The following is a 26,019-nucleotide window of genomic DNA, read 5'->3' as shown; positions in this document are numbered from 1 at the left end:
AAAGAGCTTATTTTGAAATAAAGCTTCTGTGTAGACATACCCTAATATATCATTACCAGTTACAATCACATTTTCCCAACTCAGCAGTATCCATAGGGGACTGGCTGCAGTACCCCCTGGAGTGGCATGCATGTATAGGATGCCACTGGGCCCCCTCCTACCTCAGTTCCTTTTTGCTGCCAGTGATGATGCTTGAAACTGATGATCTAGCACTTAGCTTCAGCCTTTCTAGTGTTCCTTTTTTGTTCAGTTATAAATTTTTTTTCTTTCCCTCCTTTGTTATCTGTGTACTAATTAGATAGATAGTCACCTGTAAGGGATTTAGCCTGGAGACAGGGCATGCCCTGCTTCTCCCCTGCCCCAAGGGTTCAAACTATATGCTAACAACTGCAGTCCTGTATCAGTTAGTGACACACACAGTAACTGCCTTCATTGTATTGGTGAGTCCCACATCAGTGAAAAATGCTGTATCTGAAGGTCCTTTTGACTTAGGACAATAAAGGGCATAGTTATCCTCCTCAGTGCTCTTCTTATGGACTATGTCTACACTAGAAACATGTCTGCAGAAGTTACTGTTGGAAAGGATGTTCTGACAAAACTGCTGTCGACAGAACACATCTATACATAAAAGTAGATCAATCTTTTGACCCACTCTGTTGACAAAAAGGCCCTCTGAATGTCTACATGGCTGTTTTGTTGACAGGTTCTGTAGACCAAATACATTTTGTGTGTAGATGCTCCACAAGTTTTGTCAACAAAACCCCAGTTTTGTCTACATAACTCTTTTGTGTAGGCATAGCTGTAGGTTATGGTTACACTGACTCGAACTGCCAGCAGCAGTATGTAAATGGGTGATCTAGAAAATGGAAATTGCTGCTCATTTGCATATTTGCTCACCGGCAGATGGTGCCACCAGCACAAAAAAAGCTGTGTATATGTGGTTCTGCTGGCAAAACCCACACTTTTTGTTGTTAGCCTCTCATGCCTGATTTTTTTTCTGGTGGTTTGGGTCAGTGTAACCTTAGCCATGGAGTGTGCTCTGGGTCCCCAGGACCAGCGTTCACATTGATTAGAGATTTAGGCAGTACAATTACTAATAGGATATCAATCATCTAGAAAAGAAGAAAGTTAAACTGACTAAATGAATCCAAGAGCACAGCAAAGTCTTCCCTAACCCTGCCCCACCCCATCCCTAATCTGGCCCCCACCTGCCCATAGGGGGAGCCAGAGCAGCCAGCTGCATCAGAGGCTCCAGCCACCTGCTTCCCTCAGCCAGGGGAATTCCAGGGATCTCCCCAGCTCCCTCCACCCCTCCCCTGTTTACACAAAATTTGATTTATGCAGAGGTTGCTCAGGATGCAACCGCCACATAAATCTGAGGTTTACTGTACTGAGGTAATCCTTTTGCCTGTGTTGATTCATAGAAATTGAAAGCTTGTTTCTCATTTTCTCCTAATGTTCCAATTCAACAAAATATGTAAGCATTTGTATAATTATAAGCATGAGAGTAGTCCTCATTGGCATCAATGAGACTAAAAAAGTTACACATATGCTTATGTACTTTGTTCAATTGAAGCCTAATATGAGAAATGACATTCCTGAATCTCTGTATCATAACTGTTGGGTTTCTTTAAACATTACTGAATATTATCGGGATTCATGGCAATTTTTTTTCTAAATTGAATTATTATAATTGAGAAGTGATATTTCATTATACAGCTATACAGTATAAGGATGTTAATAATTTAGGCTTGTATTTAAGCTACAAGAGAGAATGACCACAAAACGAATTCCAAACTTTTAACGTTCACTCTCTAGTATGAGCTGTATTTTGGTATTTTGTGACTGGTACAGTCCTTTACCCAAAGCTATCTTATGTGATGATACAACCATGAGTGTATGAAGCTCACACATTTTTTATCTCTTTTATGACCTTATCTTGCATGAGCGGCTTCTGTGAAGGTACCCTAACTATAGGAAGCACCTGGAAAACGTATATGATATCTTTGCTAAGATAAGCATTTGCGAACAAGAAAGTAGAGCTGTCATTTCTGAACTGTTCATTGTTAAAATACTTTGTTGATTTAGCTGATTGCAAAATACATTATAAGTTGACTAACAGCAACTGTAACACTCCTAGCTGAGAATGTTCAGAAGTTACATTGTTGTAGAATGTCTGTAAGAGGTTAATATTGATAGGAACAACATGGATAAAAAAGCAGGATTGAGAATAACTGTTTGCCTGTGTGGCTGCTTTCAAATTCTGAAACTAGTTCTAATGAAAGTTGGTTTATTAAAAATCGGAAAACCTGTATTTTATTTAAATCACTTATTTTTAAGAAAGAATATTTATACTTTTGAAACTATTTATTTGCTACGTGTCACCAGGACTGTAAAATGGATGGAAAATGGATAGTACTGTAAAAGTATAAGAAAACTATAAAATGGCATATATTATTTGGAATCGACGGGACAGGGCTTTACAATCACTATTTTGCTTCTTTGCCTGTATTAGAGATTTGAAAGCTCTGTCCCATGCTTTCCAAATATTATATGCCATTTTACAGTTTTCATGTCCTTTGAATCACGGTCACATGTGCCGCATTAATAAAGTTGTGTCCATTTTCCTCTGATTGGATTCCTGTTAGGTTGTGAACTCTGTGACTAAATACGCAGAGTGACTTAGGTGCCTAAATGCCAATTTAGATACTAAGTCTCAGGCGTAGGCCCCTCTGATATTCTCAAATTCTCCCCTCAAGCGCCACCAAAGCTTGTGAATGCCTAAATTCACTTGGCACCCACATTTTTGCAATGAAAGTTCCCTCTGTGTGAGTGTTTCTGTCTCTGAGTATGTGTACTAATGCCCTGCTCTAGCATCTGGGTGCCTGTGTCTTGACTAAGCCCCAGTAAAATTCAGAAAATGAGACAAGACAAGTTTTTGGCCACTCATCTCACTTGACAGGGCCCAATCTAGATAGGCTTGCTCTGACTAATTCCACACAAAGCAACAATGGAAGGAAAAGCAGAAGGATTCTCCCTTACAACTTCAGTCCAATACTTAGGGTATTCATTTTGGGTGTTAACAAACACTTGTTCGAGCCCTCTTTCCCCCAACCTGAGGAGGGAGTTGAACAGAGGTCTCCCAGCTCTCAGGTGAGTGCACTAACCCTGGACAATGGGATATTGTGACATGCAGTGTCCTCAGTCTCTCTAGTTAAAACTGTTGCTTAAATAATTAAAGTAATTGAAATAGGGAGCTTGATCCTGTGTGAGTGCTCTAACCACCAGCTATAGAGTCATTCTCCTGCATAGTCTCTCTCTCTCTCTCTCTGGCCTAATGACTCTCTAGTCAGTTATGCAAAGTGGAACACCTTCAATGGGAGAGCCTGAGGGAGACCTGCATCAGACTGTGCCACACCCAATGGCCTAAATATTATACAATATATAAACACATGTACATTTATTATGGATATTCTGAGCCTAATGCAAATTATTGAAATTTCTTGTATCTGTTCTCTTCAGGTGATGAAGAGGGTGGCCAGGAAACAGCAGAATCAGATGGTGATGCACAGGTGGAGAAACCAGGACAACTTATTGTGGAGACAGATGACTGGGATGGGCCAGGTAGGAGAAAACAAATTAAAATCCAGAGTAAATAATTTAAAGTAGAGACTTGGAGAATGTTTTCCTTGTGTTTCTGTAAATAAGGTCAGTGTTGCATTGTGTTTTCAATGAACAAAAATCTTGCCTTCACGTGGTTCCCTGAGATATCTACAGATAAGAGGTGAGGTAAAGTGTTTCACCAGACAGCTGTTTTGCACATGTTCATCTTGCATGAAAATTATAATGAGTCACATTCCCATGATATTGCTATTAGAAATAAAAATGCTGTTGTTTTTTAGCATTTTGATGACTAAATGCAAGTTTGAAGTTAAAAAAGAGGCTTCCAGTTCCATTGCTGCCTTATAGGTTTGTGCCTCCCCATTCTATGCTGTTTTCTGTGGTCAAACATCTGTAACTAATACCAAACACCAAACTTAACAAAAGAATATGGCTGCCAATGATGTTGTAAGGGATTTTTTTTTTTAACAATTTTCACTTGATATAAATACACTCTGGTCTGCATTAAGAGAAACCTTTTGGTTGTAGTCAATAAATTAAGAGGTTCATGTGTAAACAGAAATAAGCAGGAACATTCTCTGTTATGAACAGTAAAAAAAAATATATTGCAAATACAATATAATTCAAGGAGTATTAGGTGGTATTATAGTTCTAAGGGCTTGAGAGAGAACTCCAAATGGTTTGTGTTGGTTTTGTCTTTTGGTACCAAGGAGAAAACATGTATCTGAAGTCAAACATATCCTTAGAGCAGCTGTGTTTCTAAACAGAGAACATTCTTCTGTAAAGGATAAACATCAGAGAAGAGAGCTATAAAAGTATTCTAGCAATAACTTATAATATGGTAATACTTTTCATTAGAAAAAAATCCTATATTTCATTCACATTTTCATCCTTGCCTGAACTTACAAATTACTGTGTGCTCCGCATGAAGAGAACTCCTGCAGTAATTTTCTGAAACCAGCAGCTGGAAAATATAATGCAAACCAAAATGAAGATACATTATATATCTAATTATTTATATCACATTTATAATGTGCTTAAGATGTACACAAATGTGTTTATATTCTGTACAAAGTAATGTAATGTTATTTAAAACAAGATTTGGCATTAAAACATTTTACAGAAAATGTAAAATTGTCTGAAAACCTCTGTGGAAAGGGAACAACTTCTTCCAGCTTCTTTAGAGATTTTGAGATTGTCAATGTTGAATTAAATTTACTCGCTATAATATAGGGCGGAAAAAAACCCTTAACTTTTGTGATTTCCTTGTTATTTTATAGCACAATGAATGTACTTAGGCGTATAATTCTCATTGTTGGTTGTTATTGTCTTATGTAAACTAAATATGTAGAATATTTACAGAGGTGTATTTGATGATGATAAAAAGTAATACACTTTGGGCTTGTCCATACTTGGTCCCAACTTCGAAGTGGGCATATTAATTATGGTGAAGGGAAATTACTAATGAAGTGCTGCAGTGAATATGCAGCACTTCATTAGTCTAATTCTCCCCTGTGGTGACTTAAAAGTGCTAAACTTTGAAGTGCTGGCATGCATGTAGCTGCAGGCACTTCGAAGTGCCCACGCTAGTTAGAAGTGTCTTTACTCCAGACATCCTGTATGCATGCTGGTACTTCAAAGTTTGACACTTTGAAGTTGCCGGGCGGGAGAATTAGCCTAATGAAGTGCTGCATATTCACTGCAGCACTTCATTAGTAATCTCCTATCACCCTGATCGCCATGCCCCCTTTGAAGCTGGGGACAAGTGTAGACCCAGCCTTTGAGTTTTTGAGAGAAAATTCTTTTGAATATACTATGTGATTTTTGCCCAGGATGTTGTAAAGAAAAAAGGATATATTTTTGAATTAAATGCGCCATGACATACTGTGTGTGGAAATGAAGATAGAAACTGAGAATGAATATAAAGAAACGCCTTTTTGTCCTTAAAGAAGTGATCACCACTGAAATTCATTCAGAGCTTTAATTAATTTAAATATTAGTCTTTCACAAGGAAATAACGTGTTTGTAGTGCAGAAGAGAATAAATATTTCTCATGCAATACTCCTGCCTCTCTCTGAATTCTAGTTCTTCAATGAAGTTCTGTGTTCATTCTTTTGCCAATATATAAAAAGAAATAGAATATTATTTTCAAACACGTAATACAGGAAAAATGAAAATAGTTTCCTCTTTTGCAATTTTTGTGTAAATCTAGTGCTCGTGAAATTAACTGGCTTGACTACTGCAGAATGAAATCTTTGGTTATTTGAAGGTTATGTATGAATACAGCACAGGAAGAGCCAGTATAAACTTCTTTACATATCTCCTAATGTTCCTCTATCTTTTCTTGGAGAATCTGTTTCTTGGAGTTAGAAGATAGCATTATCTCCGTTACCTATTTCCTCCTTGATCTCTTGACTGGGATGCAGGTTGTTATAGTATCAGTTGTAACGATGCTTCATGTGATACCAGTACCTAGCTATTTTGACCTGGATTGTGACCATCAAGGGCTAAGGAACAGCTGTTAGTTTGACTTAGGCTGAATTGGAAGAAAAAATGGTTTCTTTCCTTGTTTATGTTTATACAGCTCATAGTTGTTTAATGTGACATTATTATGATTTGTTGGGTCCCCCACTGCTGGGGAATTCAGGCTGTGAGATATTTATCATTAATTATACTTGAGCTATGTCTACACTACAGTGATCTTTCAAAAGAAGTTCTTCCAAAAAGATCTCTTCTGAAAGAACTTTGTTCGAAAGAGCATCTCCACACACAAAAAAAGTGGATCAAAAGCGTGATCTGCCCTTTCAAAAGAGTGTGTCCACACAGCCCCCACCCTTTTGTAAAAATGAGCCTGGGATCAAGAAATCAGGCACCACAAGGACTGCTCTTTCAAAAAAGGGGGCCTGGGGAGCATCTACACACATTTTCTTTCAAAAGACTTTTGAAAGAAGGTGCTCTTCCTGAAACAGGAGTAGAAGAGCTCTTTCAAAAGGATCACCACATTCTCCCGATTTTTGTGTGTAGACGCTCTGCTGGATATTTCAAAAAGCTAGTCTCTTGTCTTATTTCTTAAAAACAAAATCAAAACAACACAAAGAAACCCGCTTCTTGAATTTGTGTCTGTGCAGAGACTTCTGCAATTGGATGCATTTTAAAAAAACAAAAACAAATTATGAAAAATTTACCCTTTCTCCATCTTAATGTACTGGAGCTACGGACAGCTCTAATTAGATTGTTCTTTTGGCTCACAATATCATTACCTTCAGTGACTTTAAAACAGCTCCATCTTGGGTAAATATGCATATAAACTGTCCTCAATGTTAACATTTTTCCTCTATTGTGTTAAAATATTTATTTCTTAATTAACAGAGAGGTCTCTCTGCAGACATGGGGGCTGGAGCAGATGGACTGTGCCCTGGAGGCTGTCAGGCAAGGGCAGATTTCTTAATTTTGCTCAGACTATCATGCTGCCTTATCTTAAATCTTTCTTGCTTCTTTTTGGACACATAGTAAGGGCTGTATCTTGCTTCCATTACAGCTAATGGCAAAAGTCCAGGCACCAGAGTTTGGGAAGCACAAATGGGTATTAAGTCTGGAAAATTATGTGTGAGAAGGGTTTATTTTTCAAAAAATATTGTGTGAATGAAAACAAAGGTTATGAGAGAAGTAATTTTTCAGCCTTAAATGTAGTGTATGTTATCAAATGATTGCCGTAGTATGTTTTATGGCTCTATAATCATGATATATATCTGGATATCAGTGTTCTAATATACTAATGATCTGTACTTTACCAGGTATAGAATAAGATGAGTTTCTAGATTCTGACAACCAAATCATATGAAAAAACAGGAAAAAGATAACTGTCCTTAAGTGCTTATGTATAATTTGCAAGGAAAGAGCCTGTAAAATCATGAGAGACTTTGATATGAGCCTCATATGTTGGAGGTCTTATTCTGGTAGCACCAATGCACCCTCAAAATTTTTAAAAATTATAGATGACAGTTACTGAACCCAAAAACTATTGCATCCAGGATTAAACCTGATCTTGACAAATGAAGGTGAGTTGATCACAGGACTAAAAATTGGTGGTTGTTCAGGTGAAAGTAAACATAACTTGCTTACATTATTTATGTATAAACAGAATATCAGGTATATGTGTATTTGGTGTTTTAATATGACCGTTTTGAAGCAGAAAACAGTTCTAAGCCAAATCAGCTGGGAAAAAGGCTTTAAAAAAGGAAAAGCATGAATCGTAATTGGAAATTGTGTAGCAATTTAGTAGATGCCTCACAAACTATAATGAAGAGAGAAAATTATGGCAACAGTTTAAAAAAAAACCGAATCTGGTTTACAGGGAAAGCGAAAGCATCTGTTGTATATTAAACACATGGAAAAAGGGTTTAATTGAGAGCAGTGAATAAGAACGTGAAGCTAGGAGTTGTGGAAAATTGATAAAGGAAGCAAAAAGATATAAAGAGAAATCTGTGGCTTGTAGAATTTGGAAACAATGATGTTTTCCTTCAGTGTGGTGTTAACAAAATATAATCCTAACAATGTTATTGGTCCATTACTATTATTGTCAATAATAATGAAAAAAATACATCTATATTTGGGGATAACAGCCAGATGAGGTATTTCTATCCTGTGAAGATGAAATAATTTCCATTTCCACTATATTTAAAGAAGATGATATAAGCAGTGAGTAAAATCATAGGTTTTCGAAACAGTAGGTTCAGGTAACTTGCATCAAGGGTTTAAAAAAAACCCTAGCTGACAGACTCTGAGATGTTAATGTTAATTTTTAATATATTTTCAAACATGAATAAATAAAAATGAAATGAACATAATATAATTAATGCCAGTCAGTACTGATTTCTGGAAAATGGAACTTATCATATTAACTTGATACTTTTTTTGCTGATGAGATTATAAATTTGATAAACTCAGTAGTGTTAGACTTCTGTAAGGCATGATGTCTTTGGAAGTAACAACTCAGAAAACGTCATTAAGGTGCTGGAGTTTAATTAGATTAATATAATCATCCAAAGGAGCACAGTAGCCAAAAGAGCTAATGTGATCCTTGGTTATGTAAATGGAAATATTGAGGAGGGGTAGAGAGTTTGTATTACATGTTATCTGACTCTGGTGTGACAGCTACAGTTCTAGTGTTCACAGTTCAAGATGGATGTTGAAAAATGGAGAAAGTATTAAAGAGCTATGAGATTTATAGGAAAACGCTCAAGAAGCAAATCGGTTTAGTTTATGAGAAAGAAGGTCAAAGACTGAAACGAACAGTCCGTAAGTACCTGTATGGAGAAAAGAAATCTGGTAACAAGGCTCATCAGTATTGCAGACAAATGTATAACAAGATATAATGGTTGGACGTTGAAGCTGGACAAATTTTAACTAGCAATAAACTGCAAATCTTTAATAATGAGGGTAATAAAACTGTTGGAATAATTTACTAAGGGTTATGGCGCCTTGTCCATCACTCTAGATCTTTAAATCAAGACTGGGTGATTTTCTTAAAGATGTGGTGCATTTGATCCACAACTATTGGACTTGAAGCAGGTATTAAGTCAGGGAAGTTCTATGGCTTTTGTTATGCAGATCAGTCTTTATGATCATAGTTGTATCTTTTGCCCAAAAATCTGTGAATGAATGTGTGAATTAATTTTTGTAATATATAATAGTAGTAGGCATCCTTCGATCCCGAGGGATCATGGATTTGCGCCCCAGTTGGACTGATTCGAGCAGTGTCTTCTGTGGCTGTGCAATCCAATCCGGGAGTGGCAGTCCTTTCCGCACTGTGAGCAGCAGTAGGCAGATGTCGCTCTGGTATCACAGGCACGGATCTTCCTGAGGGCTCTCCTGTCTTTGCTTCCTTCACCAAGGTAGTTTCATACATAACAAGAGCTTCCTTCACTCCCTGTTTCCAGGTATGCCTGTCTGAGGCAAGCGAATGCCAGGTGTTCACACTGATAGAGAGAACGCTGAGGTCACGCTTGCACGTGTCCTTGTAGCGCAGTTTAGGTCGCCCTTTCGGCCTCTTTCCAGACACCAGTTCGCCGAAGAGGAGGTCCTTCGGTATTCAGTCATCCGTCATGCATGAGACATTGCCCAGCCAGCGCATACGCCTCTGTTTGAGAAAGGTGAACATGGAGGCAGTGCCTGCCCTCTAAGGCACTGCGCTATAGGGGACTTTGCCCCGCCATGAGATACCGAGTGTGTGCCTAAGGCAGCGCATGTGGAATGTGTTGAGCCACTGCTCTTGTTTTGAGCGCAAAGTCCATGTTTCACTGGCGTACAGCAGTGTGCTCAAAACACAGGCTGTGTAGACCTGCATCTTGGTGTGTACATATAATACCCTTGTAATATGTGAAATTTGAATATAGTTTACTGATAATGCTTTCGTTCCAACAAATTTGGTCCAAGACAGCAATTAATAACATATATTTTTTATTTCTCTGAGAATTTATTCAGTTAAATTACAGTTAAATCTTCTCTGTGGACTTTGAATTACACTGTTTTTTAAGCATGACTTACTTTTTCAAACTGACTACTGTACATGACATCTCATATTATACCATTTAAAATCCCGTTCACCTTTCACAAGTGAGAAGGAAGTTGGATTTTTAAGCATCAAGTACCATAGTGAGATTATTCCAAAAAGCTCAGGTCCCTTTTAGGGTCCTAAATGAGTGTCAGATTTTCAAAAGAACTCAGCACCCAAAACATTTTCTTCTTTTTGACAGTTATCTATCTGCTAATGTAGTTCTCATGACCAGTGAAGGTCTTACAAGCACTAATGGATATATTTTCTCCATAATCTTCCTTTTGAGATAAGGAATTATCTCCATTTTATGGAAGGGAAACTGAATCATAGGTTAGATTAAAGTGACTTTCCTAAAGTTACACAGGCGGTCTGTGGATATGGTAGAAGTTGAATCCAGGTCTACTGAATCTAACTGTAGTGCACTATCCACTAGAGCATATTTACTTCCACCTGGCAATGGCTAAACGGGAGAAGAGCTTTCTTAATGTCAAATGGAAGTCTTACAAGTAAAGTGAAGAGAATTTGTCCCCATGTGCATGCCAAAAAATTACACTGTGGACAATGCAACCAAAGACTGATTTTTAAGTTTCTATTTGATGATTATGTCTTACATAACCTATTAATATTAGTATGCATATATAGTAGACCGTCACTGGAAGCTCAGTTTTGCTTCCAGTTAGACAATGGGAGTTTTCCTGGCAACAGCAGTAGGAGTAGGATAAAATCCTACTTCATAATATCAATGGTGAGGCCCATTGAGAAGTAATTAGTTTTATAAATGAATGAGCAACTAAAGAAGAACAAGTATAAAGGGCAGAATAATGCATTACAAAGCCTTTCTGCAGTTATTTGACCATTGTAGGGTTTTTTGTATTTGTTTGAGTATGTGCTGTATCAAAATTAGTCTTGGGGGTAGCACTGTTAGTCTGTACTTTCACAAAAACAAGCAGTTCTGTAGCACCTTTAAGACTAAAATATTTATCAAAAATGTATGTAAAATGATAAAACCTAATAGTGCTGTGCTACTGTTAACTTTTTACTGGAAGGTGGGGAGACTTGGTCCCTAATTTGTGTGAATTAGAACATGCTATTTGAATGGAATGCAGATTAATGCAGTTCTACTGTATTTTGTACTCCTGTTTGTACACCTCTTTGCCCATTTTAAAATGTGGTTTGAGGAGTTTGTCTTGCTTAATAGATTTACTATAGCCTTCTGTATGAATTACTGTGACTGTATCAATTGTTGGGCTTACTCTGCATTGTCTGGTAATACCAAAAAGTGTTTTGGAAGTGTTTGCTGTAGTTTGGAGTGGTGGTAGACCACTTTGAGATGGAAACAGACACTAATGATACAGCCTTTTTTTTGTTAAACCAGTCCTAAGAAAGACAGGGAGATTACAGTCTTGATTTTGTTTCTTTTTTGACTAGGAAAATGTGGTAGATTATAAGATCTGGGAAATGCTATTTGATGTAAATTAACAAAAATCCATGAAACATCGTTAACCATAGATATAGTCTGACAGTAAGAAGAATATTGTGAAGAAGCAGAGGAAATCATAGAATGACTGTGTGTTACTCTGACAGTGAATCGGTATTATCACTGCTATCAGATAATGCAGTTATCATTAATTTTCACATTTGCATTTCAATCTTTGGAAGGAAATGACTCTTGCCGGATGAAGATAAGAGCTCTGTACCACTATAATGAACCATCATTTTATCCTGATTCTTTGTATCCATATGAAAATGAGGCTGGGTGGTAGTGTGGTATGTGAGGAGGAGGTTGTGGGGGGGGAGTGTGTCAAAGAAACATTATAACAGAGTGTCAGAATCACTACAGACTTTGGAACCCTTTATGAAACACAGGGCAGTCTAAATAAATCTTCAGTCCTGAAGTGGATATTGGATTGAAAGAACAAAACCTGGCTCCCATATTGCAAGAAAAACTAGAGGAAGAGAAGGAAAATTCTCTGAATCTTATTCACTTAATCCGGTTTCTGCTATAGATTTAGAAATACGAAGAGGGCATGCAAATTAAGCATGGCATGACTCATCAAATTAACCTCTTGTGCTATAGGTCAGTTTTGGACACTTAGGTACTATGATCATGAGTGCATTGAAAGCAGGGGGAAAGTCTGATGGAAAAGATACCAATACATGTAGGTCTCCAAGGTTTGAGTACAGCTGAATTCTAGGGCTTTTTTTATTATATGGCCATACTAAATGCAAGCCTTCCTGTTATTTTAACAGACTCTGTAGCAGGTCTAGTCATCCTTCACTGTTACATTCAGTATAAATTCTTGTGTATAACAGACTCTTGTTCTGGAGCCTGACGGTGAATCTGTACAACTCTAAACAGAAAGCTTCTCCTCGTTTTGACTGGATGAAACCAGGAACAGTCACACAATGTCTTCAGCTCTGTTAAAGGATTGTAATGTGTCAGCTGGGACATTATAAAAATACTTGCTAACAAGATATTGTGTAATAAGCAGACTTATAACATATGAATGACCAACCCGTTGTATTTCATATGTGATGTACTACAGCTTTAAATAATAATTTTATACTTTTCAGTTTAATGAAGGATAAATATTTCTCAAATTAGTTTTTAATTTATCAAATATGTATTTTGTTAACAGTTATCATTATACAATATTTCCAATACTCAATGCTCATGAATCGGTTCCCCCAGAATCCTGAGATTTAAAAACATAAGAGCTATGTCTACGCTAGCCCCCAACTTTTGAAAGGGGAGTAGCTAATGAGACACTTGGGGATATGCTAATGAGGTTCTTCCTATATTTGAAGTATGCAGGGTCTTTTCGAAAAGGACCCCATGTAAATGACCCGTGCACAATTGAAGGTGGCACTTTTGCTAATTAGGCACTGCATAATCCCCAAGTGTTCAAAGGCGGGGGGCTAGTGTAGACATAGCCAAGGAGTCTTGGGTAGGTTCATTTTATTTAACCCTTTAGGGAATATGATGGGCCAGTGCGAATGACTCTGTATGTTGGTGGACAGAGGCACTTTCCTCATCAGGCAGAGGTGGAAGTTGAAAGGGATCTCTTATAGCCTTGGAGAACAATCTAATCACTAATGATGAAAGATGCGTTCCACTGCCACATGAGGTGCCTGATACCACCTCAGGGTCCCAGGCTGTGAATCTCAAGTAGATTGTACCTTTGCAGCATGACTTTGGATGTCTAATTCCCTGAAAGGGGCAAAACTTAACACACACTCTTCTCCTTAGCTCATTGATTGGCTTCCTTGGATAGTTTTCTGGCTTTTGTGAATCGCATTCTTAGGCACCTATCTCTTCCCAGTCACGGCATAGAGAGCCCACGTGCTAAACCACTGCTTTGTGAATCCCAGTGATTTTCTAGGCACCTAATAGTTAGGCACTTGGGCCGCGCCTGCACTGAGCCACAGTGCTGGCAGCTTGATGCAGAGGAGGGCTCTCAAAACTGCATATATATGGTCATTTACATATTCATATGGATAATTTGCATATTCATGCAAGATTGCCTTGCCAGCAGAAAACAAGCAGTGTAGACGTGCCAGCAAAAACCCTGTTTGTTGGCAAACCCTTATCCCTGTTTTTTTCCAGGCATAATGGGCTGCTGCAAAGGGAAGTTTTGCTGGCTGAATCACTTCTACACTACTTGCTTTGTGCCGGCAGCAGCCTCTCCTGTCAGGGTGATCTAGTGCGAATATGCAAATTAGCAGTGCAAATAGGCAGCCGTTTGCATTTTCAAGAGCTTTCCTTCACATCAAGCTGCCAGCACTACAGCTCAGTATAGAGGCAGCCTTGGTGTCGCAACATTTCAGTTTCTTTGTAAATCTAGTCCTTGTAAATAACATCTGAGATTCTCACATAGCCATGTCACTCATTCCTCTGGGACGTTTTACGTGGCAGGCCTGATTATATACCTTGCCAGTTGGCATAGACCTCATTCACAAAGGTTATTATTATGTAAATAAATACAGAGACACCATGCAGGTAACTATTTACATTTATTTTAGACTGTACTGGAGTATTTGGTGTTTCCCTCAATACGCAAGCTCCTACGTCAAGAGTTTCAAACATATGGCTTGCAGGCTGTATCTGGGCGACAGAACAGTTTCACCCATCTTATGAATTTCCTATGAATCTTTGGGCTTATCTGCACAATCCTAGAGTCCACACTATGGGATTTCAGTTTGTAGAGCACAACGGGAATGACGTGCTCTAACTCCTGCACGTAGACTACACTGTTGTGCATTGATATAATCCTGTTATATCTTGTGCCTAAGGAACACTTAGGGTAGTCTACACTAGAAGCATCTGTCTGCAGAAGTTACTGTCAGAAGAGATGTTCTGACAAAATTTCTGTCAAAAGATCCCGTCTACCCATAAAAGCAGATCAGTCTTTCCATCTGCTCTGTTGACAGAAGTGCCCCTTGGAGCATCTACACAGCTTTGTTGTCAACAGTTTCTTTTGACAAAGTGCATTTTGTGTTTAGATGGCCCATGTGTTTTGTCTACAAAACTCTCTAGTGTGGACATAGCCTTAGTGTATACCAGCAGGATTCACCAGGAAAATTAAAAGTGAAACACATTTACAGATGACAAACTGGGAACCAAACTCCAATGAAGTAGTCCAGCAAATTCTTGCATACATAAGTAGAATTACTTGGTCACATTTAAAAAGTCCTAGAAAGGCATAAGTGTAGCAGAAACTGGTACCTGTCTTAGGCAAGGGAAAATAGTACTGAAGAGCACTGACTCACTGATTGGAGAGTAGATACACTAGCCTGACAAGTCAAGAAAAGACTGCTATAATAGACATTCACCCTTTCTGACTACTATGGGGTTCTTACATCTGCTAATGCAGCTGATCTAACTGAGCAAATTATTGTTGTTAGCATTTGTTCTGGGTACAGCTCTGCTGAAGACTTCACTGGAAACCTTGGATATTTGGAAAAATATGATGTGTGCACAGGCAATGAATTTTCAAATGAATTAGGTACTCCAATTTGGGCATGATACCTTATATTGTAGGATCAATGAAATATACAACTCCCTGTAGCTCTTACAGTGAAGGACTCAGCCTGTGACATTCTGTAGGGAATCAATGAAAATCTGCATTACAATACATTGTTCCCTGTAGTTTCATATACCAAGTGACCTGCAGAATCTATCAGGAAGCTTTGCACTTTTCAGCTGTCTCAACTGTGTTTTGGTTATAAAGGCAATCATCTACCCTGGTAATTGTATGGGACTGTGAAACCATATCTGTTTAGGGAAGCAGATGGGTTCAGAATCAAAATGTGGGCATGTAAGTGGTCCACAACTATTTTGCTCTTTGTTGTGTTTTTTTTTCTCATTAATTCTGCTTAGATTATTACATAGAGAACATTGCATAGCAACAACTTTCTCTGAACAGTTAGAGGATAGATATGTTAGTATATTGAACTGTATATTCAACATAGTGGTTAACCAGGAAAAAAAAAACCTGATAGTCCAACCAGTGAATGGAACCAAACAGGAGATATCAGAGGGCCATTTCTTTCTTAATTTAGGAGTTATTTTTGGCTGGGTCTACACAGAGGGGTATTGCTGGCAGATTCATGCTAATGAGCAGCCTTGCAATTGCAAATTGACATTCATTAGCATAATTGTGCAGCTAATTAGCATAGCCACACAAGATCTTGCTGCCCACAGAAGCTGCTACTGGCAGTAAACACGCCATGTAGATGTGCCACTGCCAACAAAACCTCCCTCTGTCACCAGGCAGCAGCCTCTGCTGGCAGCGAGAGCTCACATGGCTATGCTAATTAGTTGTGTGATTATGCTAATGAGCAGTCATTTGCAATTGTGAGACTGCTTATTAGCATGAAGCTGCCAGCAATACTCCTCCATGTAGACCCAGCCTTTGAGTTCTGGGCCTGGATGGTGTTTGGTGTGAGTTTGAATGAGCTCTGTGTGCCTGGGACTGGAAATTTTTAAGAGTGGAGTCTGTTGGTCAGCATCTGCACCCTTCACCTTCTCATACTCACTTCTTGTCACCAGGTGAGATGAATGCATGGGGAACTGGCTTTGACTGTACCAGGAGCTTTGGTGCTCTGAATCTATCCACGAAGGGTAGATTAAGAGTAGGAAGGGCAGTACACTGGCAGTACTGTACCACATCAGGACCACCATCCTCAAGCTCATGTGGCAGACCAACCTATACCAAAGACCCTGGCCAGTTCTGCATAACTATGTCCTTCCTTCAGATCCTTTCTGGCATTCTGTCAATGAGAAATCTCTTTCACCAGTCCCATGCACTAGCTGGGGATGCTCTGACACCATTGTGATGTTACTTGCCTGGATGTGCCTTTGATTATGCTTCCACAGGATAGACCAACCTATAGATCTGGAAGACTCTTACTTTGTAGATCAAGAGGAGGTAGTGCTACTGGTGTCTGATGTTTCAGACATGGAACAACAGTCTGGATGGAATTTACAAGGCCTCCTGGCAGTTTCTAAACCTCTGTGAGCTATACTGTGGGACCTGCCTCCATACCTATATGGTTACAGCTGCTGGTCTCACAGTAGCTCGTGGAATCCAGACCCTTGAGTTCCAGCCTATGAGGACCTGGAGTACCACTTTCAGTAGAAATCACCACCAAGAGAGCAGCCTCAACTGCTCTGGGAGCATGTGTGGAAGCAAGAACAACTGAAGCGGCTGGTACTACTAGATGTGCATTTTCTTTATCTCTGAGAGGAGGTGGCATTGGTCATTTCCTCTTTTCCGACTAATTACAAGTTGTACTAGGATTTGTCAACACCCTTTAGATTCCACTGGATGAGGTTCAAGATCCCCCATATGAATTTCTGGGCATGTTCCACAGACCCTGCTCTCCTTATTAATGAGGCTATTTTAGAGCATCAGGACATTTAGCACACATACATTTGAGCCCTGACTCTTAATAAGGCTGAGAAGAAATACTGTGTGCTCTCCAGGAGCATGTTATAATTGTTTTCTCAACCAAACCCTAGCTCTCTGGTTGTCCAAGTGATCATGGAGTAGAACAAATTTCAACATGCCAGATCTACTCCCTTGAACAAGGATACCAAGAAACTCGATCTGTTCTTCAAAAATAACTTTATATCAGCCTATAGTTTGATATTGTAAACTACTGGGCTGTGAAAATGACTTTACTAATGACAGGCAGAAACATGACTTCCTATGCCATGATTTTATTAGACTGTTCATCTTGGCAGACAGTGCACCACCACCATCCCTGCTCCAGACCAGCTGTCTACCATGAAGACATTTTGCTTGGAGGCTTATAATTCATCAAGCAGTGTTCACACAACCAGTCTTCCCCACTGCTTTCTGTGATTATTTGGTTCATTCCCTTCTAGTGCAGCAGTTTGTAAATGACAGGAATATCTTAATGTCATTATAAATGTTTACATGATTGAATCCCTGCTACCACTTCACTAAAATCCCCTTCCTGGTCCCTATTCAGTGATATCTATCACAAGATTATTCTGGATTCTCTAATCCATTTAGGATGACAGAGGCTGAGCCTTATTATAGGGGGAAGAGCTTTTACTCCGAATACCTTCTCATCTGTAAAACCAGATGCATCTGATGAAGTGGATCTTTGCCCACAAAAGCTTGTGCTCCAATAAATCAAATAAGGTACCACAGGACTTCTCATTGTTTTTGTGAATCCAAATGGACATGGCTATCTCTCTGATACTTCTCATTGTAAGATCCCTTCTGACTTTCAACTGAATCATACTGTTTACCTTACTGTATTTACCCAAAATCTCACAATAAAAAGAATTGGGAGAGAGCACTCTGTAAATGTGCACAAAGGTTTGTCCTTCCACCTGTACAGGACAAAACTCTTTAGAAGGTCTTTCAGGTTATTTGTCTGTGTTGCTGGTAGGATGAAAGGAGAGGCAATATGTTCACAGAGACTCTTGAAATGGATTTCTAGCTGCATACTCTGAGTTTGTGGGAGCCTTTCTTCCTCAGTCTGATAGGGTTTATTTTACTAGTGCTCCAGTGGCCTCATTGGGTTGCTTGCCAGGGATCCAACTCTTGGAAATCTGTAGAGTAGCAACCTAAGTCTCTCTTTGTTTTAACAGGCTCTGTGCCCTGATGCAAGCTTTCACTAAAGATGCTTCAGGAACCATGTGAATGTTGTGCAGACCATTTTTCACATCCACTTCCTCTATAAGATGATTTAGAAGTTTCCCACAATGATTACCTATAAAGACCAGCACTTGAAGGAGAATGGAAAGTTACTTGTGTAACAGGAGTTCTTTGAGATTTGTGGTTCTAAGGGTAATTGTGTTCTCCTATCTTTCCCCTCTGCTCTCCTCTTCTTTGGGTTTGTGTTAAGATAGAAATTGGAGGGGCACCTGGTGTGTGCTGTGCCTTATACCTTCATTTGGGAACATGATGAGATGAAAGGTTCAGGTGCAGACCAATGAACATTACCAATAAAGAATTTTCAGTCCCAGATGCACAGAACACGTTCATATAGACAATGAATACCTCAGAGGAGACATATCTCAAAGAACTCCAATTACTGTAAAGTAAGTAACCTTTTTTTTCAGTTGGTTTCTGTTACATATCCTGTGTTTAGCAGCTAATCAAAGAAAATATTTTGATTTTTCAAAAAAGGCCTTCCTCCTAAGTCTTTGAAAGCCGTTTTATCTACTCTCTTTTAAGCCCTTACAACAGTGGTTGAAATAACCTAGCTAAAACAAAACACTTTATCATCAGGATTCATCATACCTGTATTTAAGAGAGCCAGTTAATTTGCAAATTAAATTTTAATGCAGTATGCCAATGAGAAACTAGATACTGGTATTTACCTAGTAAAATGGCATAAATGATTAGAGAAAAAAATATTTCTAAGCTCTGGATAACTGAGAGAACTAAATTGAAAGAGTTGATATAGAATGAAAGTCAGACACCTCAGAATTGTAGTCCAGGCTTTGATAATGACATCTGCTATGACCTTGGGCAACTTGTTAGACATGTTATCCTGTGGCCAGTGGCAAGCCTCTCAGCTTCGATAGATTAACTCCCACTAAGTCGGTTTGAGCTGGAATATTAAACATAGTAGTGTGGCGTATCCACTGGAGGTTCCAGCTAGCCACCCAATCTCAGTCTGTGGGGGGAGGAGGGTATGGTGGGATGGTGAGCCTGAGCTGTTTATTGTCCAAGGCTTTGGCCAAACCAGAGCACTCATGCTGCTCTTTTTAGCCTGCTAACCCAAGTTGAAATAGCATGATTCTGTCTACCTGAGGGCTCACTGCGAGCTGCAGTAAAGACCCTATTCAAGCCCAGATTTTCAAAAGTGTTTCTTTTGGTGGATTCAACACTTTGGAGTCCATCATGAGGACTGAAGTTTAAACTGAAAGATTGTATTGCTAGCTGTCAAATAATTGGATACCAAAATTAATGGACACTTTTGAATTTGTTCCTTATCTCCCTTGTCTTAGGACTGGATCCTGTGACATGATAAATGCATCCTACAAGCTCTGTGCACTCTCAACTTCGATTTACTTCACTGGGTATTGAGTGCACTGAGTACTTGTGAGTTTTTTTAGCATATAATCACCCTATAAAGTAGAAATAATCCTTCTGCAGGAGAATGAGTTGCATAAAATCATTGGGAATTTTGATTTGACTTCCATGAAAAGAGTGCCAGTTCAATTTCTGTAAGGTGTGATAATGATAAACCTAACATTTTGAATTCATCAGTAAATATATAATCATTATTCAGCATCCTTTCACTAACATGGCAGAATAATGACTGTTAATTCTCCTCATATTATAACTTATCACATTAGTCTAGGTGCTGAAATACTTTCAGATCATTATCCCAAACCCAAATTCAGAAGTGTGGAAGAATTATCACTAACATCCTTATGGAAAATTTACATCTACACTAGAGAGTTTTGTCAACAAAACTTGTGGAGCGTCCACACTAAAAATGTGTTCTATTGACAGAACTTAGCACTTTTGTTGACAAACTTCTGCCTCTCCCACATGAGACAGAATGCCTTTCTCGACACAATCTCTCGACAAAAAAGCCATGTGGATGTTCCTGAGGGGGCCCTCTATCAACAGACAGGGCTGCCAGGTCACCAGGCAGCCCAATCTGCTGTGCTTCTGGTTGGCCGGTCTGTTGAGAGAGTGTCCAGGCAGTTCAGCCACTCTCTATTGACAAAGAGGATCGACAGAGCTATCTGCTTTCGTGTGTGGCTGCGATCTGTCAACAGAAGTTTTGGCAGAAGATATCTTCTGACAGTAACTTCTGTTGACGGATTTCTGTAGTGTAGATGTAGTCCTATAGGTTGGTAAACCTAAAAGGTATGCACTAAGTGCTTAAAACCTTCTTCAGATACGTTGTTGGCTGCAAGATACTTTCCATTTTTCAAAATGTATTTAGTCATTTAAATACTGTGCTAAGTATATCCCGTGTAATTTAAAATTGGAATAATCTTGAGAAAATATTTTTGGGTTAATCCATCCTTGAAAAATACTAGCATTAAAACTTTTTGGTTTTGAATGACACTTTGTGTATGAAAGGCAATCTCTAATGCAAGGAAAATAAGTTTTTAATGCTCAGTGAATGATTTTAAAGTACTGAGTTATGTATATTAGGATTTGTTTACACATAGGAAACACAGTAGTACGTTTTGCTCTTCTTAATGACCACTCCAATATATTTATTTCTGCTGATCAATTGTTTTCATGCATATAAGAAAAGATTCTTGAAAATCCTTTCATGATGTCCCATTTCTTGAAAACACCACCAAACATTGACCTCTCATTTAAAAACAAAATTCTAAAATATCCATCTATTTCCACTAACACATTCCCCCAGCATTATCGTAAATCTGAATCATAGGAACAATCAGATTTTCTTTTAAAATATGTTCCTGTGAACTTGCTACAAATAAAAGTGAAAATTAGTCACACATGATTATAATTTAGAATCTGAGAACTGGAAGGGACCTTGAGAAGTCATCAAGTCCAATCTCCTGTCCTCATGGCAGGATCAACCACTGTCTAGACCATCCCTGATAGATGTCTGTTTTACCTGATTTTAAACACATCTAGTGATGGAGATTCAGCAGCCTTCCCAGGCATTTTTTCCAGTGTTTAACCACCCTGACAGGAAATTCTTCCTAATGTCTAACCTAAATGCCCTTCCTGCAGTTTAAGCCCATTGCTGCTTGTCCTATCCTCAGAAGAGGCTGAGGAGAACAATTCCTTCTAACACATTTTTTGGACTTGTAAACTGCTATCACATCCCCTCTTAGTCTTCTCTTTTCTAAACTAAATAAGTCCATTTCTTTCAGTGCTTTCCTCATAGGTCATGTTCTCTAGACCTTTAATCATTCTTGCTGCTCTTCTCTGGACCTTCTCCAATTTCTCCACCTCTTTTTTGAAATGTGGTGCCCGGGACTAGACACAATACTCCAATTGAGGCCTAATCAGTGCAGACTGGAGCAGAAGAATGACTTGTTGTGTCTTGCTCACAACACTCCTGTTAATGCATCTGAGAATTATGGTTGCTTTTCTTTTTGCAGCAGTCACACTGTCGACTCATATTTAGCTTGTGGTCCACTATGACCCCTAAATCACTTTCTGCAGTACTCCTTCCTAGATAGTTGCTTCTGGTTCTGTATGTGTGAAACTGATTGTTCCTTCCTAAGTGGAGTACTTTACATTTGTCCTTGTTAAATTTCATCTTATTTACTTCAGACCATTTATCAGGTTTGTCCAGTTTATTTTTAATTACGACCCTAATCTCAAAAGCTGTTGTAGCCCCTTCTCAGATTGGTATAATCTGCAGACTTAATAAACATATTCTCTATGCCAGTATCTAAATTGTTGATGAAGATGTTGAACAGAGCTGGCCCCAAAACAGATCCCTGCGTAACCCCACTTGTTATGCCCTTCCAGCATTATTATTAACCGTTAATAACTACTCTCTGAGAGCGGTTATCCAGCCAGTTACGCACCCACCTTGTAGTAGCCCCATCTAAGTTATATTTGCCTAGTTTATTGACAAGAAAATCATTCAATCAGGGTTGAAGTAGTTGGTGCTGGATTGTTCCCTTACATATACTTAACTTTGAAAGGAAAACTGATACAAAGCACAACAAAGATCGTGACAATGGAACTATAGAAACTCTACTTTGAGATAAGAAGACTGTATTGATTTTTAACAATGAGAAGTCCTGTGGCACCTTATAGGCTAACAGATATATTGGAGCTTTTGGACAGGGAAAGATGGAAGGAAATAGTGAGAGAGGCATCAGATACAAATGGGTGCTGAGCCCACAGTTATTGATGATGATGATGAAAAAGCTTTCGTGGGCAAAGACCCACTTTGTAAGATGCATTGGAAGTTGTCACTCGTAAGCATGAAAGTTTATGCTCCAATCTGTCTGTTAGCCTATAAGGGGCCACAGGACTTCCATTTGTTTTTGAAGATACAGACTAACACAGCTACCCCTATGATATATGGGTTTTAACATTGTAAAACTTTATGGTTTTATAGTTTGACAAACAATAATTAATTGTATTTTATAGACTAAAACTGATTTCTGTGGGCTTTGTGTCATATTTGGTACTGCTTTCTGAGTGTTCTGTTTCTCAGTCATTTATAGCCGTGTTTCTTAAATTTTTTGAGACACGGAACACCAAACAATAATATTTCTTATGTGGAACACTTATGAAAATTGTCTTCAAAAATTGTCAAACCAAAACCAAACCAAAACAAAACAAAAACAAAAAACCCAGCAACAAATACAACAAAGACAAAATGAAGAAATTAATAATCAGATATCATAGCAATGAAGAAGTAACATTGTGTCTGGTTTTAATAACGGAACATATCATCAGCGTGTTTTTCCAGATGCTTGCCGCACACCTGGAAGTTGTTCAAAGAACACCAGTATTCCATGGAACATAGTTGAAGAAATACTGATTTATAGTATTTCCATTACTCAGCTTCCAGCATAGACTACTGTTAAGCTGCATGGTGGAGCTCAACTTCATGATAATTGCCTTAAGAGGGTCAAAAGTTTATTTTCTATACAATGCCAACTACTTCTATCAGCAAAGAATAACAGATATTCTTCTTCGAGTGGTCCCCATGGGTGCTCCACAATAGGTGTCGGGCTCGCCTGGCGCCGCAGATCGGAATTTTTCTAGCAGTTTCCACTGGATCGCGCATGCACCGATGCGCGCCGCTCCCTTGCACGCCCTCGGTCATGTGCGCGATCTGGTCCCTGCCAGTTCCTTCTCAACCGCCAACGGCTGCAGACGGAATCCACTCCGTCTCTAAAGCCTGAGACAGATAAGATAGTTGTTTTTACTTGTTGGCTCGTTGTTCTTACTATTATACAAAAAAAAAAAAAGGTGGAAAAAAAAAACCCATACAAAATAGTAGGAGAGAAGAGGAACAGAGGAAAGGGGAGCGGACAAAGAAGTCTGGTTAAGCCGTCCGCTACCCTGAAGGCCGTGAATATTATTTGGGTTGTAGAACGCACTGATTAGCACCTAAGTACCCTATTAACAGTAAAGACTCACCGCAATGTCTTCCTCGGGGTTTAAGAAGTGTGAGTCATGCTGCGAGGCTATGCCCTCCTCTGATGGGCATAGTAAGTGCATTTGCTGCCTGGGGGAGTCCCATGTTACCCAGAAGTGTTTGCACTGCACTAAGCTTACAGCCAGGGCCAGGAAGGACAGAGAGATGAGGCTCAAAATGATCTTGTTTGATAAGGCCCTTCAGCCTGAGCCGCCGGAGAAGGGCCCTCTGGGTTGCATAAAAGGAAGGCAGCTTCTTTGACCCTCTCTGTGCAAAAGAAGAGGAAACTCTTCCCGGCTCGATCCTTACCAGCGGTTTCAGCGAGCAGGATGAGAGGAACGCGAAGCCCTGAGCCACGGGCTGATGAAAGCGGCAGCGCGGTAGCGCATGTGGCCAGGGCCGGGCCTCCGGCTATTCAGCAGTTGGCACTGAGGGCGCCATGGGTGCCAGCGCGGCAAGCGCCGGAATTGGCTGCACTGCCACCTCACGCGGCACCGGCTCTCACAGCGCTGATGGCGCAGGGGCACCCAGCACGGGGCCCGGCAGCTCCAGAGGAAGCTACCTGCGCGGCACCACTTATGATGGTACCGAGCGCGGCACCGACAGTGGGGCCGAGATCCCCGGCACAGGAGGGGGCGGCGCCCACCCTGCAGGGGCAGGGGAAAGCTAGAGCCAAAACCCGGCACCTCAGTCCATCTCCAGGCAGGGCTGAAATGCCGTTATCACCTGTCCCGCCCCGCCCCCCCCCCCGAGATACACACGCTACGTTGCAGGGCGGCAACTCCACCGGCCTATTTCAGACCTCCCTCTCCGTTCTTCCAATCACCTTTGCCTTGGCTCAGGCCACCTTCACCCTTTTTGGGCATGGATCCCTACGAGTACTATCACATACCAGCTTCACCATTATCAATGTCGTCACGGAGATCCCGCTCTCCCAGGCATCATGGGTACACACTCCGATCGTGGTCCAGGTCTCCATCACCGGGCCATCCTCATCATACTGAACACTGACATTGGAGGTCTAGATCCAGGGGCAGATCCCCTCCCACTCCTCGCCAATACCCCCGTGTACACTCTTGCTCTGGGAAAGGAACGCAGCTGTCCCGGGGGGGGGGGAATTCGGTCCAGAGTCCCAAGACTTTCCTTCACAGCCCAGAAGGGAGCAAGCATACCAGCAAACTCAGGAGCCAGAGGACTTGGGGGAGGTTTATCCTAGCGGCGGCTCCTCATCCTCCCCAGCTGAGGCAATTGTCCACGGCGATGTCTCCCCTCCGGATGACCTGAAACAATTCCAAGAGCTGTTCAAAAGAGTAGCATACACACAGGACATTCAAATAGCAGAGGTGCAGGAGAAGCATCATAAACTCCTGAAAAATTTGAGACCCCTGGCTTCATCTAAAATCGCTATTCCACTGGACGAAGCCATTATGGAGTCAGCCACTAACATAAGGCAGACTCCGGTCTCTACTCTGTCTACGAATAAAAGGGCAGATAAGAAATACTTCGTCCCAGCCAAGGGCATGGAATTCCTGTTTAGCCACCCACAGCCCAATTCTTTGGTGGTCGAATCGTCCCAGCAGAGGTCGAAGACGCCTCAGTACAAATCAGGGGGGTCAGATAAAGATGCTAAGAAATTAGAGCTGTTCGGCAGGAAGGTCTACTCCTTCTCTACCTTATTACTGAGAATGGCAAACTACGTGGCACATTTATCAAACCATAACTTTGGCAACTACTCTAGACTTACCTCTCTCATGGATTCCCTCGTGGAAGACAAGAAGGCGGTGTTAAAGGCGATCATCCAGGAGGGCTACGCGTCCTCATGAACGGGAGTTCAGATTGCCCTGGACATGGCGGACACAGTGGCATGCTCAACAGCCGCAGCAGTGGTAATGCGTAGGGAGTCCTGGCTCCAGACGTCTGGTATCCCCAGAGATCTACAGGCGAAGATCGTGGATCTTCCCTTCGACAAGCAAAAGCTGTTTGCAGAATCAACCGTCTCGGTCCTACACTCTAGCAAAGATTCGAGGGCCACACTTAAGACCTTGGGTATCTACACTCCTCCATACAAGAAAAAGAAATTCTATCCTCAGCAAAGGTGCTACGCTTACCAACCACAATGCGCACAGTATCAACGAGGCTATGACCAAGGGCGCCATCAACAGCAGCAACAGTACAGGGCCCCCAGGCGACGTTCTCAACAAAGTTGCATAACCTCGGGGCAAGCCCAGAGGCAG

At 40.3% G+C, this 26,019-nt stretch overlaps 1 protein-coding gene across 4 annotated transcripts in view; it reads left to right on the top strand.

Annotated features, from left to right (window-relative positions):
- ZFPM2 (zinc finger protein, FOG family member 2) overlaps positions 1–26,019 on the top strand; it is a 484,892-nt gene that overhangs the window by 127,107 nt on the left and 331,766 nt on the right. For all 4 annotated transcript variants that reach the window (XM_074986765.1, XM_074986763.1, XM_074986762.1 and 1 more), the window contains one exon: positions 3,523–3,624. In XM_074986765.1, coding sequence (XP_074842866.1) covers positions 3,523–3,624 — 102 coding nt within the window. The remainder of the gene's footprint in view (positions 1–3,522; positions 3,625–26,019) is intronic.

Source organism: Carettochelys insculpta, chromosome 2, assembly GCF_033958435.1.
Source record: "Carettochelys insculpta isolate YL-2023 chromosome 2, ASM3395843v1, whole genome shotgun sequence".
Taxonomy (NCBI): Eukaryota; Metazoa; Chordata; order Testudines; family Carettochelyidae; genus Carettochelys; species Carettochelys insculpta.
This window is presented reverse-complemented; position numbering and strand designations above follow the sequence as displayed.